Below are 18,031 nucleotides of genomic sequence, written 5' to 3'. Positions count from 1 at the left end.
TCCGGTTGTTTCTTTGACTTCAAATTTATCAATTACAAATATGTCTCCTTCTATCAGTTTCTTTTCAAACATGTGTTGGATTCCTGGTGAAATCTTTGCATGAATTTGATTCGACTGCACAATGTAATATAAGTGGATTAAAATTCAAAAATTCGTTTGATATAAAAGAAGTAATTTTTGAGTCCGTTCTACCTTTTCGTCAAGTAGCAGATGTGTAGACCATATGATTGTGTCTTGTCCTTAGATTAACAGCTTCCCACATTCTCGCTTATGCGTGCTCAAACCTTCCAACCTGTTAGATTTGTCGTTCACCTCATCGAAAAAATTGAATTTTCCAAATATAATGTTCTCATTACGATATCCAAATTATTAGAATTACAATACTTATCACAATTATGATGAATATACAACCGTTTTGCTATGTATGCATGGACCAGCTATTAGAATTACAATACTTATCACAATTATGATGAATATACATCCGTTTTGATATGTATGCATGGACAGATGTATTATTTATGATGAGTTCATGGATTAAAATAACAACAGTTTACTAATACTATTAAAAAATCTAATAAGATTGAAAAAGAAATTATTGTCATGTGTACCTTTTCTCTGTAGTAGCTCTATAGTTTTCTTTAAATTATATTAATCGGTTGTGCTGTATTTATAAGTTCCAAAGGTGTTGTTCTAGTTTTAGAAGTATACCTGCTTTGGACTTGTACCGTATGTATAAGTTTAATTAAGCAATACTTATCTGAATTAGAAACGGATAAGTATATAAAATAGAATTGATTTTAGTATGGTAAAGGCCGGACCAATCCAAGTTTGGCCCATATTTAGTGCAAATCTAACTGAGTTAACAATAATTTAAACTTGTACAGAGATTTGCTAGAACAGCTCAAACTCTAGGTGCTCTTTAGTGTTCTTAAACTCAAGACACTTGGCCTCCTCTTGCTGGAAGGCCATTACCATTCCGGCTTGATGCATTGTCCTCCTGCATTCTCAGGACACCAAAGTATTCTAGATCAAATTGATAACTCGTCATTCCAGTGCCCCATTGTAAATCCAACCATAAGGACCCACATTCTGGTAAAGCCACAATAGTTTGTCCCGACGGTTTCTCAAATGTTCAGTCATAGTACTCATTGTATATTCTAGATAAAACTTTTGGTGTGGATTCTGTCCTAAGACCTCTCGCAGAGAATCTGCTAACAATGGGTGCTCTCCCATGGAAGGAATCAACTCTTCCTTCGCCTATTGATGCTCGACCCTTGTATATGGTTCCACCTTGGCGTCTTTGGGATACGGCCTTCAAGAGAATTATTTTTAAGATTAAGAACTTGAAGGCTAGACATTTGGTAGACGAACTCTGGCTATTCGCCGATTACATTGTTGTTATGGAGATCGAGTTCCTAATGCAAAGTTTACTGGAACCTCGCCAGACAATTTGTTGGAAGAGACGTCTCCATAAGCAAGTAAAGCATCTAGACCAAAGCTTGGGAATGTGTTACCAGAAAAAAAAATTTGTGACAGGTCTAACAATAGTAGTCGATAAATTTTTGAGATCGTCTTAGGAATGGTACCTGAAAAGTTGTTGCTGGCCAACATAAGTATCATGACGGAAGTTTTATCTCCCATGTTTCTAGACAATTTGCCAGAGAAATAATTTCTTGACAAAGCAAGTACTGACAAATTTAGAGACTGAAATAGAGGAGGTGGAAGAGAACCTGTGAGCTTGTTATCTAATAGAATTATAGTTTCGATATTGTGTTCAGCAAGCCATTCAGGGAAGTTTCCATCGAGCTCATTCTCGCTTAGATCAACGGGTTCGACGACGTGACCTCAAAGATAACTGAGACAACATGCACTTTGGAGCTACATTAACATTGTTGTTCCAAGTAAGGTTGTTTCCTCCAAGGTTGAAAACCCTCAGCGCCTTGATATCCATTAACTATATCTTGTTCAAATTCTGTAATGACAAAGGGATTCCACCAGTCAACTGGTTCTTGCTTAAGGCTATAGTTGAAATATTGGACAAAGTTCCAGTGTTGGTAGGAATTTGCATTGATGGAGAGTTCTTGCGCAAATTCAAGACTTGGAGCTCAGTTAAATGCAAAATTGAATTTGAAAGCCCACCAGAGAATCTATTATTCGGGCGGTTTACAATTGCCGCAAAGTTGTGTGTTAGATTTCCAATTTCCATAGGAATCTCTCCATAGAGGAAATTTTCAGCTAAGTTCAGTACCTTCAAGTTCCGAAGGGCGCCTACTTCTTGACTCAGGATTCCATTTAAAATATTACTACTCATATCAAGGTATTGTAGCCTTTGTAAACGGAACAATTGAGTAGGAATGGATCCATTGAAGCTATTTTCCCTCAAGTCGAGGTGACTCCATCATAATAGGTGTTTATGTGAAGCATAAATTCATACTTATTAGATCTTTAATGTATGCAAGAATAATATGGATAAGACGCACTGAGTGTAGGTTGCACCTCTTCACCTCTAGTGAACTGAAGTTTCCAGCGAGGGCAATAAATAAGATGATGATCTACTCCACTCTCCTCGTTTGCAGATGGGACACTATACGTAATTCTTGCCCATCTGCCACAGGTTGGATGACATTTTCAATAACCAACCAAAAAATATCGAGTCAAGCCATTACGTCGTAAAAATACATAGTTCTTCATCCAGCATTCTCAATATCTAGCCTGTAGTATTTTCGCATATGCATATTATTATTTATTGAGATGTTTTGTCCGACATTGTAATTGTTAAGACACGCATAATTTTTATCGTTTAGAAACTGATGTTGAGGAGTTTTCCAGGGAAGGCCGTTATTTTTTATAGAAGTGTCTCAAGTTCTGCTATCAAGACACAAAAATTCACTACCCTATTCTATGAAATGTAGTTGAAACAATAAGAGTTGTGAATGCAAGAAAAGAACTTAGAAGAAGTAGTGGTTACAGAAGATCTGAATTAATCTGTTCCGAAAGGTAAGTCTAACATCACAACTTTTTATTTGCTCCTTTTCATCAGTATTTCATCTTCTTCTCCCTATTATTCTTCTAAATTCTTCTTTTCTGGTATTTTTTTTCTAAACAATCTCCCTGGACTTTATTTTTCACTTCATCTGTCAATCCTTTGTAGTCTTCATAATAAATAGTATTCTTGTGTATCCTGTAGTAACAGAGTCTGTTTTGCTCAATTATAATCCACGAATCACTTAATTTTTGAGTAATAATCATTCCATTGCAGTTGAAACTATTTTTGTCAACATTTATGCTATCCATGTGGTTTACCTGCATTATTTGATCGAATTTTAGTCACAATTAATATAAAATTTGATTCCTATATAACAAAAAATATGAATATGATATTGAACTATCTTTTTCTTATTATTCAAATTAGGTTTTTTCATTTATGAATACTCATCCTATTGCATCTGACATTCATTTATGAAATTTTCATCCTTGCTTCTTAGTTCGCTAACCTTATCAACCTACAACATATGTTGTGTATGTTTAGGCTTATTACAGAACCAATATAAATAGTTCTAAAAAGAGATGGCTAGTCTACCTATTCATAATTTCTAGAGATGCCTAGGACCAAGTTACATACTTCACATGTTGTGTTGTCTTTTGGAATAATCTAAAATCTTGGACCGGACTATGTTAGTTTAAGGGATCCCTAGAGTAATCATAGTGCAACACTGGCTCTATTATCTAAGACACCTCCAATAGTGAAGCCGTTGAACGTGGGCAAAAGTTCCTATTTTAGGCCACCACCTACACCGACTGTGGCGACTAAGTCTCCTTTATTAGTAAAGCTACCTTAGAAGTATCTTAGTTTATTAGGTCTTAGCTTCCCTAGATAGGGTAGGTAATAACTAAAAAGTTGTTGCATTAATCATTTTTCTGGCTTCAACTTTAAAATTTGCTCGTACGTTAGTTTGGGTTTTTAGGTTTCTAATTAGTGTACACATTAATGTCTTATGTTTAATAGGGTAGTATTCCCTTATTGATATCCAATCATAGTGCAACACTGCCACTTTTCCACTCTTCCGGAGGTTATGGTCAATAGTCAGTATAGAGTAGTAGAAGACCTTAACTCTCCTTCATGCCCTTGTGTAGAAGGAAATAATGATTTAATTAACAGCTGTTGCAAGATCTTATTTTATCTGTTAACTTAAAGACTTTGTAACACTATTTTGTTTATCCAAGTTTGTAGTTTCGTAAACTAATGATTTGGTTGACTTGAAAACAGAGTATAATATAGGATATAAAGAGTTGTACATCAAGCAGGGGTAATCTTATGTTGTTTCAAGTTCAATCATATGCATTTGAGGTTTCAGAATTTTTTAAGCATTTTTTTATTGGTCTAATTAAAAGTTACTGCTGATTTCAGTAGCATGGACATTGTTTAGTGTCATAGAAAGCACTAAATATGTTAGCAGTGTTATAGAAAATCAAGTTCGGAGATTTTATATCAGCTCCCATCTAATCTGATGATATGAGCCTTAAGGAAGTTGAGCTACAGACTACAAATTAAGGAAGTTAATCTAATGATGATGATGAAAGTGTAGCAGCTTATCAGGCAGCACGTATAAGGACGGTGGTTTACCAATTTGTCGCGTGTGTGAGTGTTCAGAGCCTGACAGTAAAGGAGAGGCTGCATTAGGATATCTGGATATATTCCCTCCACTGCAGGAACTACCAAAACTAATGTAGATAGGAGATATAATTCAAGGATACCCCGGTTTGCCAAAGGGACAAATTCATGCAAAGACTTCTTTGCATAAAGCTGGGGTAATTGAGTTTGTTAACACTGAAGGGGAGGTATTTAGGTTCATTTGAATTTTCCAATACTATCTTCATTCTAGTACAATGTGGAATAGTCATATATGCAAACCATCAACTCATATCTCCATCAAGAGTTTATTTATTTGTTTATTTATATTTATTTAAGATAATATTTCCCATGTGAAACCACCCTCGTTTCAAAAATTCGAGAGTTTAGATAGGAATGCTCGAAGATACCATGAATGCTAAATCACATGATTAGGAATTGTATGTAAAGTGTGATAATTTATACTCTAGACACTACAAAAATACAAAGTGAGTTTAGGTCATCAACACTCTGTGGTCAAAATACTCGCTGCTCAAGATACTCTGGCATCAGTTTTATCATGTGACTTACTTAATTGGTGACACCATGATACCTGGCGTTGATTTGCGCTGTTCAATTGGCAAGCTATCTTCAGTATGTGTATCTTAGACACAGGCACAGTCGCGCACACACACACACACACACTCTGCAGTGCATGTACAAACTCAGAATTGGGAGCATGGTTAACTTTATCACTGGCGTCATGTTCTAGGCATGTGGCCTCTTATATGGACACTTAAGTTTCATTTTCTTTCTTTCCTTATAAATTGCCATTATTGTCATCATAAGTGTTATTTATATTATTGTTGCATATGTTGTTTTATTACACTTTGGTTTCCCAACACTTTTATATTATATTCTCGTGGATCAGATTTCTTAAAACAGATAGCGTATGCATCCAAGTGAACCCACGGAACTTGACCATGGGGGCATCGCTTTTTGTGGGGTATATGGATTATCGGGGAATCGGCTTGAGACCTCACTTCCGTTGAGCGGAAATGGGCTCTTGGACTTCGTGTTAATTTTTATGTTATATTTCTTATCCTTGCATGAAAAACATATAATTGTTTCTTGGGTCCGTTTAAATACGATATAACGGAGTAGGTCGAATTCTGAATTCTTTGCTCGAAATCTACGCTACCACTGTTGTCATTGAAATATTGTAACACAATAACACAAAGCACCAGATGATACTTGCAGATGTATTTCACTGGAGAAAAATCTGGACTTATTACTGATCCAAGTAATCATGTTGGTCACCTCAATTTATTTGCATGTCACTATATGTCTTATTATACATACTCTAACAAACTTAAGAGCACTGACAGAAATCAGGACATAGAAACAAAAAAATTGGGTGTTTGGAAGCATCGAGTGTTTAGAATCATCACATTCAGTTCCAAAATGGTCTTCTCACTACATTGTTTAATGAGTACACAATCCAAACATTAATGTACTTAATAAAGTTTGCATGTTAAGAAGAATTTCAAACAGTAAGAAGAATAATTAAGAATATATAAGATTCCATACAATAATTTTTAGAATAGTTTACTATTCCCTACTGTCCCTAGTACTACATGGCTTATAAAAAGGGATTATTAGCAAAGCACTTAGGAGATAATCAATTACACTGAAGTAAGGAGGATTTGATCTCTGTGCTGTTTATGGCCATACTGTCTCTATTTGTTTTCCTATATTCCGTTGAAAGGAGATTTTCCTATTAAACAATGTAAAAAAAATAAAATCAGTGTCTAAAATATAAAAAATATAATAATCATTTGTTTTAAGAAAATACCTTTGAGTGTAATAATCTTCAGATTGAATTGAAAACTTCTTCATAGACAATGTTCTGTGTATGTCCTTCAGGCTCGTCCCCATTCCTTCTGATTAAAAACTTCAGTCCCTCTCATGGGCTTGTTCTTGAAACTGCAACATATAACTGGCCATGAGTGAAAACTGACGTTGGCAAATATATTCCAACTTTTTCGAATGTTTGTCCCTGGCTTTTGTTTATGGTCATAGCGAAACAAACTTTAACAGGGAATTGCTTCCTTCTGAATTCAAATGGCCATTTCGTATCGCTTGGGGACAAAACTATTCTTGGAATAAAAACTGGATCTCCTACTCTGTTCCCTGTAATAATATCCACATATATCACTTTGGAAGCCAATTTTGTGACGATCATCCTAGTCCCATTGCACAGTCCTCGACTATGATTAATGTTTCTCATTAACATGATCGGAACACCAACTTTTAAATCCAGTTTGTGGTTCGGTATGCCGGAAAATTCTAGAGTGTTTAAGAATTATGTTGGGAATAAAACATCTTATTCAGCACTTTTACCTTGAATTGGACTTAGTGAGTCTGCACTTAAGTATCTCTTTAGTTCTGTTGGGAGTTCTGAAATTATTGTGGAGTTAATTTCATCAACTGTTCGTTCCTTGGGGCTAGAATACTTCTTTCTTTAAGATACTGAATATCTCTATATTTGTTGACCAAATCCGGATATATGCATGACACAATATCTTCTAATTGGATTATCACTATCCTGAATAAGGTGTCTTCGGAATTTTGATCCAAGTTGATTCCACCTCGTCACTCATTCTAGAAGTAAGAAGATTTCCGTCTCCAAGGTCTAAAACCCATTTGCTAAACTCTTCAATAGACTTTGTTGTAGCTGATTCTATGTTTCCATTCTTCAGTCGCATGTTCTCAGTTAAGTGAAAGACTTTGCAGTTTTTCCATAATTTTGACTTGTTGATAGAAGCATCAACAACATTAGTTCTTGTGCCTCTTGGAATGACTGGTAATATCTGTCTGAAGTCTCCTCCCATTAGGAATGTTTTACCACCAAATTCTTTGCCTTGTGATTTAAAAAGGTCCTCCAGTGTATGGTTTACTACCTTAAATCCATGTCTGTGATTGGTGCTTCGTCCCACACTATAAGATCAGCCCGTCTGATAAGGTTGTGTAATAATGTCCCTTGAGAGATGTCACAATTGGTGTTTTCATCAGTCGGAATAACAATTGATGTCCCTTGAGCAGTCCTTCCACTTGGAAGTAGGAGCGCAGCTATCCCAGACGACGCAACTGCAAGAACAATCTTTCCTTCAGACTGAAGTTTAGATATAATTGTTTTGTAAAGATATGTTTTGCAAGTTCCTCCGCATCCGTACACGAAAAAAACACCTCCTGATTGAGATTGAATTGCATCATTAACAGAGTTGAATACCTCGCGTTGATTAGCGTTCATTCCGTTGTTAAGAATCTCATATTCTTTTCGCAACTCATTGCAGTCGTAATCTAATTCTTCAGCAATCAATCTGTTATCTGTGGAGATCCTTGAAGACATATTAAATTTAGGGAAATCAGGAATGTTTGTGAGAGATAATCCTTTTTCAGCCATAATCTGTTCAATCTCACAGAGAGTCTCATTTCTAATCTGTTCTTCAGTGAGTTGGAGATTCTCATTATTGTTCTTCTTTCTATATCAAAACAAAATATCTTCTCTGAGGTGCTTTTGATGTTTCTCCCAAAGTTTTTCAGGATATGTCACCCCACAAAACAAAATCAATGTGACGAACAATTGTCTTAAAGATTTTGGAACTTGCCAATGACTTACTTCCTCCATAGCGTCATCCCATTCGCTGTCGTCCTCAAGTAATCCATGTGCCTTGATATAAAAATGAAAAATTAGAATAATAATGTAACAATATGAATTGCATTTTAATAGTAAACCATCATAAATGAGCTGAGGTTTTATGATTAATACGTACTATTTTTTTTTTGTTTCAATATCTTTTTCTAATGAAATGTTTTTACATCTAAATGAATTCTCGATAATGAGGATAAATATATATTAGTTCGCAACCAACCGTGTACTTTGACTATGCAGGTGTACATTACCAAGTAACGTGTAAACTCTCCCCTTATCTTAATTTCAGTAATACATTCAGCAGAGTCCTTGATTTTCAGCATATATTAGAATGTTAGATTCAACAGTAGTACATTAATCAAATATCCCAAGTAACGTGTAAAACAAAAAAAAGTAAGAACTGTTATATATATATATATATAATATTGTCTTCTTATTATTATTTTCCTTCTAAACATCATCGGAAGTGAGATCGTTAAAAACTGCAGAGGTGAAGCATCATCTGAACCCTGAAGTCACGCTTCTATTATACAAACACCACTATGGTCACAGAAGCAAATGTCTACAATAAACTGCTGAAACATTAGAGCAAGTGCTTCTTGTAAAAGCAATAAAAATACTTCGTCACCCGGTTTTCTGTTATGACTTCACTTATATTTGAAATTCCAAAATGCACAAACAAACAGTTCTCCTCGAAAAGCCAAACAAAAAATGTTGTGTGCGAAGTTGTGTGCTGGTTTTAAAACATGAACATAGATTGGAGAGGTTTTGAATCGGTACATATGAATCAGCTTTGAACTTCTAAAAGTATATCATCGACATTTTAGGCAAGAAAACAATATAAAAAAAAAAGTTAATATGGAATATGTAATAAAATATACCGACATGTTTGCTCGAAAGTTGGATAAACTTTTCCATTAACAGTTTTAATATCTTCATAAGACAAAGAACCTTTGACGATATTCAGCAACAGTCGCAGATAAAATCTCTCTCCTGAAGTAGGATGTGCGTAGTAGACACGTCCAATTTTCTTCCCATTTTTTCTTGGCTTCCACTTCCTTTCCTTCTTATCCCATACGAATTTAATAGGAAAATCGACATACGTAAGACCCCTAGCTAATTCTGGATACTCAACATTTGCTTTAAACCACTCTGTAAACTTGGTTTTTGATGAAGATTTCCTATTTACTACATCTCTTGCATCATCTCTTTCACTATAATAAACCAAATGCTCACCTTCAAGATGGAATGGTAATCTTTCAACGCCTGGTCTTCTGTCTTGAATATCAAATTTCAATAGTCTCCAAACCGCTTCAGAAGCAGATAAGAATCGGCAGTCTAAGAAATTTGCAACTTCATCAACGTCCTTTACTATTTGATGAGTACTATCTTTATCTGTAACCATGTTTTCAACAATAATTGCAGTAGCCCTGTCCCTTCCCTTGTTAATATATTTGAAAAGGTATTTGATTGATCTTCCCTTGTTGTAGTGTTCCACATTAATATGAGCTTGGTACTTAACTATCAAATCAACATTGTGTGGAACAACCCATCTGTTATCAACTTCTATATTCTTTTTCATTCCCTTTCGATTGTTATTTCGCCTCCTGTAAACTGTGAAGTCATTGTCGTCAATAGTTGTCTCTTCACTAAACGGTCTTGGATAGAACTTAGTACACTTTTTCTCATTCATGCAAGGGGAATCTAAGTTTTCTATTCCACATGGCCCATGTATCATGAATTCTAGCACTGAATCATAGGCAATTTTGTCACCAATTGGGTCAGGTAACTCTGCTGATATGAGCTTGTTGATTAGTGAAGGAGTAGTAGGCTTCGAAGCGTTGTCCAAAAAAAGTAAAATGTGAGCGTGTGGTAAACCTCTCTTTTGGAATTCAATAGTGTATAATGATGCAAAACATTAACAAAACCCGTATTTATTAATATTTTCCTAAAATATTATGAATTTTTAAATTATTTAAAACAGTATAGTACATAGGTTACCTGCCCAAGCCTTCCCAAATTTCTTGCGCTTTTGTAAATCAGTCATCATTTCGTGCAATTTCATCTCAAAAACTCTTGCAACAATATCGGGAAAGTCTTCTGGTTTATAACCAGGAGCTATCATGTCAATACATCTCTGGATTTCTGGCCATTTAGGGTTGCATGTAAAAGTAATGAAGAGATCTGGGGAACCTATATGCCTGCATATTGCAATGGCATCTTGATAGTTCTGTACCATGTACCGCGGACCACCTGTGAAAGATGAAGGAAGAACTAACCGTTTGCCTACAGTACCTGGCCTCGTGTCACTAGCAACAACTGCATCTACTAATCCTTGATACAATTCTGCCCGAATCGTTTGTTGATTATTTCGAACCCAATCTATTCTATTTTGTTCAACAGTTGTATAAGCATCTACACAAAGTTGCTGTCTTAATTTTTTCCCACGAACTATAGTCTGTCCTTCATTGCGTCTGAGTTGTAATCTAAGAGCATAGTATTCTCTCATGCTAATATTTTTTCTTTTTCCAACTACTGCATTGTTTCTATATGGAATGTCAAGTCTATATCCATCTTCAACATGGGGGAACAAAAGTGGATACTGCATTGCCATGAAACTTGGAAGCAATTCGTTGATTCTCTTCAAGCCAAATCCTTTCTTGTCCACAATAACATATCTGTGCTCGTTAAATTCATCACCATTGCCAACGATTAGACCAGCTATCTCTTTTGATGATGGCAAATTATAAAGTCTTCCATCTTTTTGTCTTCTATTAATCAATTGTATGCTGACATTGGCCACATGACATTCTTTAAATCTATCCCTTGCCATTCTATAAGTCTTGGTGAGTTCGTTGGTAACATTCAACATATTTATCAATCCTTGAACAATGCTAGAATCTAAAGCATATTTTGGATTTCTCTTAACAATTTTTTTACTAAGAGAGTTCAACCTGTGGGTGACTTCATTTTCAGTATCATGTATGTACAACTGTGCAAACCTTGGATGTACTCCTTCAGCTGGAAGCAATGTTCCAATTTTGTGGTGATTTTGCCCTTTTATTTTATAAACAAAGGGTGCCTTTCCATCATTAACTGAGCTCTGAACTTGTCCACCAGTAGATGTGAACGCGAACATTGAGTTGTAAATGCTGATGTTTTCCATGTAATTTAATGATTTTGACCCTCCATTGCAATCCAAAAGATTCTTCAAAAATTCTGGAGTATCTTTTAGAAGAGGCAATTGAACTTTTCCATTCTAACAACATATGGAGAATTTAGGATTAATAGGTTTTTTGCTCTTACCATTCCTTTCTTCGTACCAGACAATAGCTCCATAGTGAAAACATATGGAGGTTGGACATCCAAAATCCAAAGGCTCAAAACAACTTCCTGCGAGGCAAAAAGTTAATAAAAATTAAAGAATTTAATTATAATAAGAATATAAAACATTGCTGTAAGAAAATTACTTTTATGTGAGACATCTATTCCACGTGAAATGGAAACTTCAGTTTCATTGTCCACTTCAATGTTGGAATCTGATCCACTCATTTGTGATAGGTAATCATCATCACTTTCATCGTCAATGTAATTATCGTTTCCAATGCTTTTCAAATTCAGCATCTCTTTTCATTTAGCTCTATTTATTTTAGCTTCTTCTTCACTTGTTCCGGGCATAGATACTGTTTAAAAAATAATAATATGTCATTTAATAAAGTATTTGATGCTATAAGAACAATAAATTGAATACATAAGAAGAAAATATTTACCAAAACGTTTCATTCTACTAAAACGATTAGATTTATAACTTCTATTCTATGTTTTCCTCCTCTGTTTTCTTTTGACTGGGGTAGACTTTGTAGTTGTTGTTTTCCTAACTGATACTTGATGCTGACCTGCAATTTAAGAGTAATATTAGTATGATGAATATATAAAGTACTTGTCAGAATCGTTGTAAGTTAAGACATACTTTCTTGTGAAGGAACAATGTCACCAGAAGTTTCTTCCATATTATTAGGCTTGGTCTTCTTTAGAGAAATTTGAATCTCTACTTGAATTTCATCTGAATCTTTCTCTGCGTTAATGAGTGTTTTTCTTTTCAACTTAGCACGCATGTTGCGAAACCAAGTAACTATGTTTTTTTTTCTGAAACATTACCGTGTTGATTTAGTTCAGCTTTCAAATTGTTAATTATCTCTTTATTTGGACTTCCATTGAATTGATCAAATACTTGATGCAGTTTTTCAAGTTGGATTGTTGTTGGTGTCCATCGCTTTCTACTAGATAAATTCTCGTCAACCGAAATCATGTAGAACGTATCATCTGCTTTGGAAGCCCGGAAAGAAAAGGAGTCGGGCTAAAGTAGAGAATCAAACAAATATGTGAATTTAGTGATATTTCTTGTGCACGTGGTAGTGTTACTTACTAATTTATCTATTATTAGGTGCTGGACTTCTAATCTCTCAAACTCTTCTATATCCAAGACTTGAAAGAATTCTTGGTCCTATCATGGTTGCTCGCATTGCAGCAGTATGTTATCAAGATCTTTTTCTTTCTTGTTTTGGAGTTTGTCTTTTTATTTTTAACATGGATAACTGATTTCAGTTGCTTGTTTCACGTTCTTATTGCATGAAGGTTTTGACTATAAAAGCTCCAAGGAATCTGACTTATTGTATCACGTTCTTATTGCATGAAGGTTTTGACTATAAAGTATAAAAAGCAGGCAGAGGCAACCCTTGATGCCAAGGCCAAGGCACTGAATGAGTTAGACAACATAAATAGAGTCAAAGAAGAGCTGAAGTTGAACCTCGAGAGAGCACAAAGGAAAGAATAGCAAGCAAAACAGGACTCAGAACTTGCTAATCTAAGGGTAAAGGAGATGCACCAAGGGATAGGTGATGAAGCAAGTGCTACGACCAATGCACAGTTCGAAGTGGCCCAAGAAAGACATCCTGCTGCAGTGGCAGAACTTAAATCTGTGAAAGATGAGTTGGAAAAATTGTGGGTCGAGTATTCTTCTTTGGATTTGGAGAAAGAGATGGCTTTGAAGAGAGCAGAGGAAGTTGTTTCCGCATCCATAGAAGTAGAGAAGACAGTCCCTAGCATCAGAAAGGTTAGCTTTGGTAGCAGTCATGACTTAGAAAAAAGTGAACTGGCTGGAAGTGGTAGTAATGAAAATGCACCAAACGGGGTGACACTCTCTCTAGAGGAGTACTACACACTGAGCAAAAAGGCTCACAACGTTGAGGAGAAAACAAACCTAAAAGTGGCAGCTGCCATCTCTCAGATAGAAGAGGCCAAGGAATCTGAGTTAAGAACTCTACAGAGATTAAAAGAAATGGAACTGGAGAAGGCTGCAAAGTTGAAAGAGAGGAGAATTGCAATGGAGAAGGATGAGAGGGCCAAGGAAGGCAAGCTAGCAATTGAGCAGGAGTTGAGGAAGTAGAGGACTGACAACAAACAACGATGGAGAGCAAGTGATGTTGGTCATGGGGCCAAAGCTTAGCCAAATTCGCATTCTCAGGGAATTGAAAAGTCGGATAGAGCGAGAGACAGGGCAGAAGACTATCACCCACTGCGCAAAGGAGGCGCTGAACTGCAGATACCAGTTTCTATTAGAATTATTTATTGGCAATGTACTTAAGTGTAACATAGTTGTGTAGATTGACTCGAAAATACACCGACTTTGGAGTGATATCTTTGTTCCTTCGCCGAACCGATTGACTGATGAGAGACGATAGTTTTATCATCAGAATATAGTTCTTATTTCACGTTCAGTTGCTGTAGTTTTATAGCTATAGAGCATCAATAAGGGTTTGATGCATGCTATTCACCAGTTGGTTGGAAAAATATGTCAGACTGGATGGCCTCCACAGAGTCGGCCCATGTCACTTTTGGATCAATAGGCATCTGAGCTATTGGTTACAGAAGTGCATCATCGCATACATTTACTTTTTATCACTAAAGCCAATAACCCCGTTCAATGCTTATACATGGTTCTTGAACCAATTCTTTGTGAAGGTTAAAGCTGAAGATGTAACACCCAAGATTGAAAGCCTTTTGGAGGAGTAACTTTGATTAAGTGTGTTTGTATTTCTTATGTACCAAAAAATATGTACTAACAGTAAAAAAATACTAACCTTCAGTGGAAAGAATTTGGAGTCCTTTCAAAGATGGTGTACCAGGGAAAAACCTTCAGTCCAGGAAAAAAAAACGAACCTGCAGTAGAAGGATGATGGTGTGTGCTTCGTGAATATTGATGTGTTTTCTTAGGATTTCTTTCTGTATATTGGCGTATGGTTTCAATAGGTTTTTGTTGAATGTTTCATGAATATTGATGTCTTTATATAGATTTTAATATGACAGCAGTTGTATAGCATAAGAATTCTGTTGTTGATCTATTAACTAATTCGTATCCATATCTATTAACTAATCCATATCCATATCCAATAACTAATACATATCAATTAACTAATCCATCCATATCCAATAACTAATACATATCAATTAACTAATCCATTATAGCACGGAATAAGTTGTGCATTTTATGGATCACAACAAAGCAAAATTATGCATTTTTTATCGGGATACTCTAATGGCAACTATAGACGATTGTATTACACGTATATTTTCTGAATTGCTGCTTGCATTTTCTGGATGTTCCTTCGGTGTTTCTGTTGTGCTAGGACATTATACATTCGTTGTGTTATTGTTATACGAACTTTTCACTCATTAAGACACTACATAATAGCAGAAAAGTAGGACATTAATACACTCAAGTTTAAGGCATTTATATACGAACCACATCAACCGCTTATTTGCAATAGTTATATTAACAAAAGTTTGTAATATTGTGGATCAAGCATCGTTAGTTATTGTAGCACATGAAAAAATGACACTTGCCTTCATTTCCATGTGATTATACTCATACAATTCAACCAAAAAGATACAATTTCCAGTCGAGTGGTGAAATCCACCCTTGCACTAAATCCTTCTACAAAAACAATTTGGAGCAATTGTGATAAGTTATTCGCGAAGGCTTCTTGGAAGCTTCATTTTGTTTTGGTTTTGATCCCGAAATCGCCAAGCAGCTTGTTGCAGCTAGCCATATCATAGCAACCGCTGCTGTACCCACCTTTTAACGCTACCAAGCTTTTCATTGCACCACCACTTTGGCAAATATAGCTAATCCACCTGCAAATATAGCCCTCGAGCAAAAACCGTTGGTTTTACCTCCATTTTTCTTCTAATACCTGCGACCACAAATCTTCAATAGGGTTAGGATGGCATATGACATGGACCCAGTTCGAGAACATAATAGACTTGAAAGCATGAATGTAAATCAATATCAATATCGGTCTAAACTTTTTACCCATTATTTTCTGAAAAAGAAGATCACATGTTCATTATTTTTGAATGCATGAATGTAAATCAATATCAATATCAGTCTAAACTTTTTTACCCATTATTTTCTGAAAAAGAAGATTACATGTTCATTACAAAACCAACAATGTTTCAAAAATAAGTTTACAAAGTGAGAATTCTTTGTCACAATTCATAACACACCAAGACCACGACTTTGAGTCCCAAGCATGAGGCTGAGGGACTTTGGAAAAAAAAATTATTTCCTATATTGAGTTAGATATATAGACATAGTACCTGGCATTTCCACCAGCAGCAATAACTGCAGCAGTCAATGGATGCATTGTAGTACCTGCGTTCCCTAGAAAAAGTTGAACTTCCTTTGTCGATTCTTTCCCAACAGGAAACTGTCCACCACATCCTTCAACAACAAATGCTATGTTATTAGCATCGCTCTACTTCCAAATTGAGCCGAGAGTCTTCAAAGCACCAAGCATATAATGAATATCTTCACTGTTTCTCGTATCTATCTTCATAGCATATATACATACTGATCTAGGCATACAAATGCATACTGACAAAGGAATACAAATTTGCAAAATCAAGCCCCAAAGCAGCATCACCAACGAACTCTAAACGTTGGTAAGAATGTAAGATGACAACATGTAAATCAAATCAATAAGAAACAACATATTAAGCCCAAAGAACAGAAGGAACCGAAAAGAAAAATATGTTAAATGTTTGTTATTTTTCCAACTTGAATCTGGGGGTTAAAACAAAGGCGAGGATTGGTGAACATTTGCATAAACAACAGAGGTTAATGCAAAAGAATGTACCAGAAGCACAGAATACTTGGAACCCGACACCACGAATCAGCTATGGTGAAGCAAAGGAAGCCTCAACTGGTCCCAGCCACGATATTTGCAAGAAGAAAAAAATGATATTAACTCAAATATCCAACTATGATGCCCCAAGTCAAGGTCCAATAAAAAAGAAGTTCAACATTATAATGATCGCGCGCTAAAGGTTTTCGTAAGGACAGATACAACATATGCAAACACTATTTTCTATTCACCATTTCCTCCCCAAATGATGAATTCATTGCAATTGCAGCTGAATCAATCAAATTCAATAATACGATCAGGTAGTTTCTTGGTGCCAAACCAACATAACCTCACTTTCTCATCTGGTAAGGCAGTTGTGTGTCCTAGTGGAAACCAAGTATATGATCCATTCTCCCCCACTTTGGCATCTTCTGCTCCTCAACAGCCAGAAAACCATGTCAAAGTCAAGAAACAGGAGGATGATCTTGAGTACGTTGATCTTATGGCATCAGTTGGTGTGAGATAGTTGAAAAGGTTTATTAGTCCAGTTGGTTTGATGATAATGTACCAATAGGAAGAAATAGGAAGCATAAATGTGGAGGTGGTTGATGTAACTGGGATTTCTTCAGTTTTGTTTTATTACTGGGGATATTACGTATGCAACATTATCTGAAGCTTACTTATTTGTTTCCAATTATTCCTATACTTTGATTCTGATTACCCCATTTAAAATCATCAGTGTAAACAGTTGTCAGATGCATTTCTTTTTCCAAGTTCAACGATGTTACTTTGGTCGGGAAGAATTTAAAACGAAAATTAATTCATCTAAAGTTCAAGGTTTTCAATAATAATTTGTGAAAAATTTGATTCGACAAAAACAAATAACACTGAAAATACAATACTCAATATGTACATGTAGAAGACGAATCTACTCATAAAAATTGTGGATTTGTGGTTATGATATACGTATAAAAAATGTTTAAAACCCACATTACTAATACCTTACACAGTTTGTATAGAATGTGTGCGAAAGGAAGTACGAATAGAGGTGAAATGAATCAATTCATACCTCCAGATACTTGATAAGCACCCAAAAGTGTATTATGAAACCCCATTGAGACATATAAATTTGGTTAATTATGTGTTTAATAATCATGAAATAAATATGTTTTCATACTTTTGCAGGTATTTACAGAAAACATGGAAATATTGGTTAAACTCAAGGAGCAGCACGAGGAACGGCGTATATATGAATTCTTCCAAATCCGCACAGAAGCATCAAACTTCCAAAGCTCCTACCTCTCGAACCAGGACTCCGAATGCGACAAGAGAGCTGCTCAGACAATCAGGGCGATGAACTCTATGCATAGGCGGGAAGTTGTAAACTGCCCAAAATACCGGACCGCCACTGGACTGCACATGGACCCACTATACGGGGCCACAAGATTGGATGAGTCATCAATCATGGAGCATGTCAAGACAAAAATAACAAATTATTGGTGCAAAGTTGACACCTTGCAT

The 18,031-nt window shown here is 35.7% G+C and overlaps 1 protein-coding gene across 1 annotated transcript; it reads right to left on the bottom strand.

The window, feature by feature from the left end:
• Positions 1 to 7,568: 7,568 nt before the first annotated feature.
• On the bottom strand, positions 7,569 to 11,948 carry LOC147508965 (uncharacterized). The gene is made up of 6 exons (XM_086597681.1): positions 11,808 to 11,948; positions 11,631 to 11,717; positions 10,326 to 11,583; positions 9,235 to 10,115; positions 8,254 to 8,342; positions 7,569 to 8,154 (listed from the first exon to the last, which is right to left on the bottom strand). The coding sequence occupies exons 1-6, from the start codon at positions 11,946 to 11,948 to the stop codon at positions 7,569 to 7,571; spliced, it is 3,042 nt and encodes a 1,013-aa protein (XP_086453807.1).
• Positions 11,949 to 18,031: the final 6,083 nt, after the last annotated feature.

Source organism: Coptis chinensis, chromosome 3 (assembly GCF_015680905.1).
Source record: "Coptis chinensis isolate HL-2020 chromosome 3, ASM1568090v1, whole genome shotgun sequence".
Taxonomy (NCBI): Eukaryota; Viridiplantae; Streptophyta; class Magnoliopsida; order Ranunculales; family Ranunculaceae; genus Coptis; species Coptis chinensis.
The sequence above is the reverse complement of the archived record's forward strand: the minus strand, read 5'-3'. Positions and strand labels throughout refer to the sequence as shown.

Bases quoted from the DNA above. Each gene is read 5' to 3' on its own strand.
- LOC147508965 (XM_086597681.1), bottom strand. From the start codon at position 11,948: ATGCTGAATTTGAAAAGCATTGGAAACGATAATTACATTGACGATGAA. The intron at 11,584-11,630 runs GTAAGAGCAAAA...ATATGTTGTTAG, and splicing joins CTGGTACGAAGAAAGGAATG to AATGGAAAAGTTCAATTGCC. The intron at 10,116-10,325 runs GTAACCTATGTA...TCATATCAGCAG, and splicing joins ATTTGGGAAGGCTTGGGCAG to AGTTACCTGACCCAATTGGT.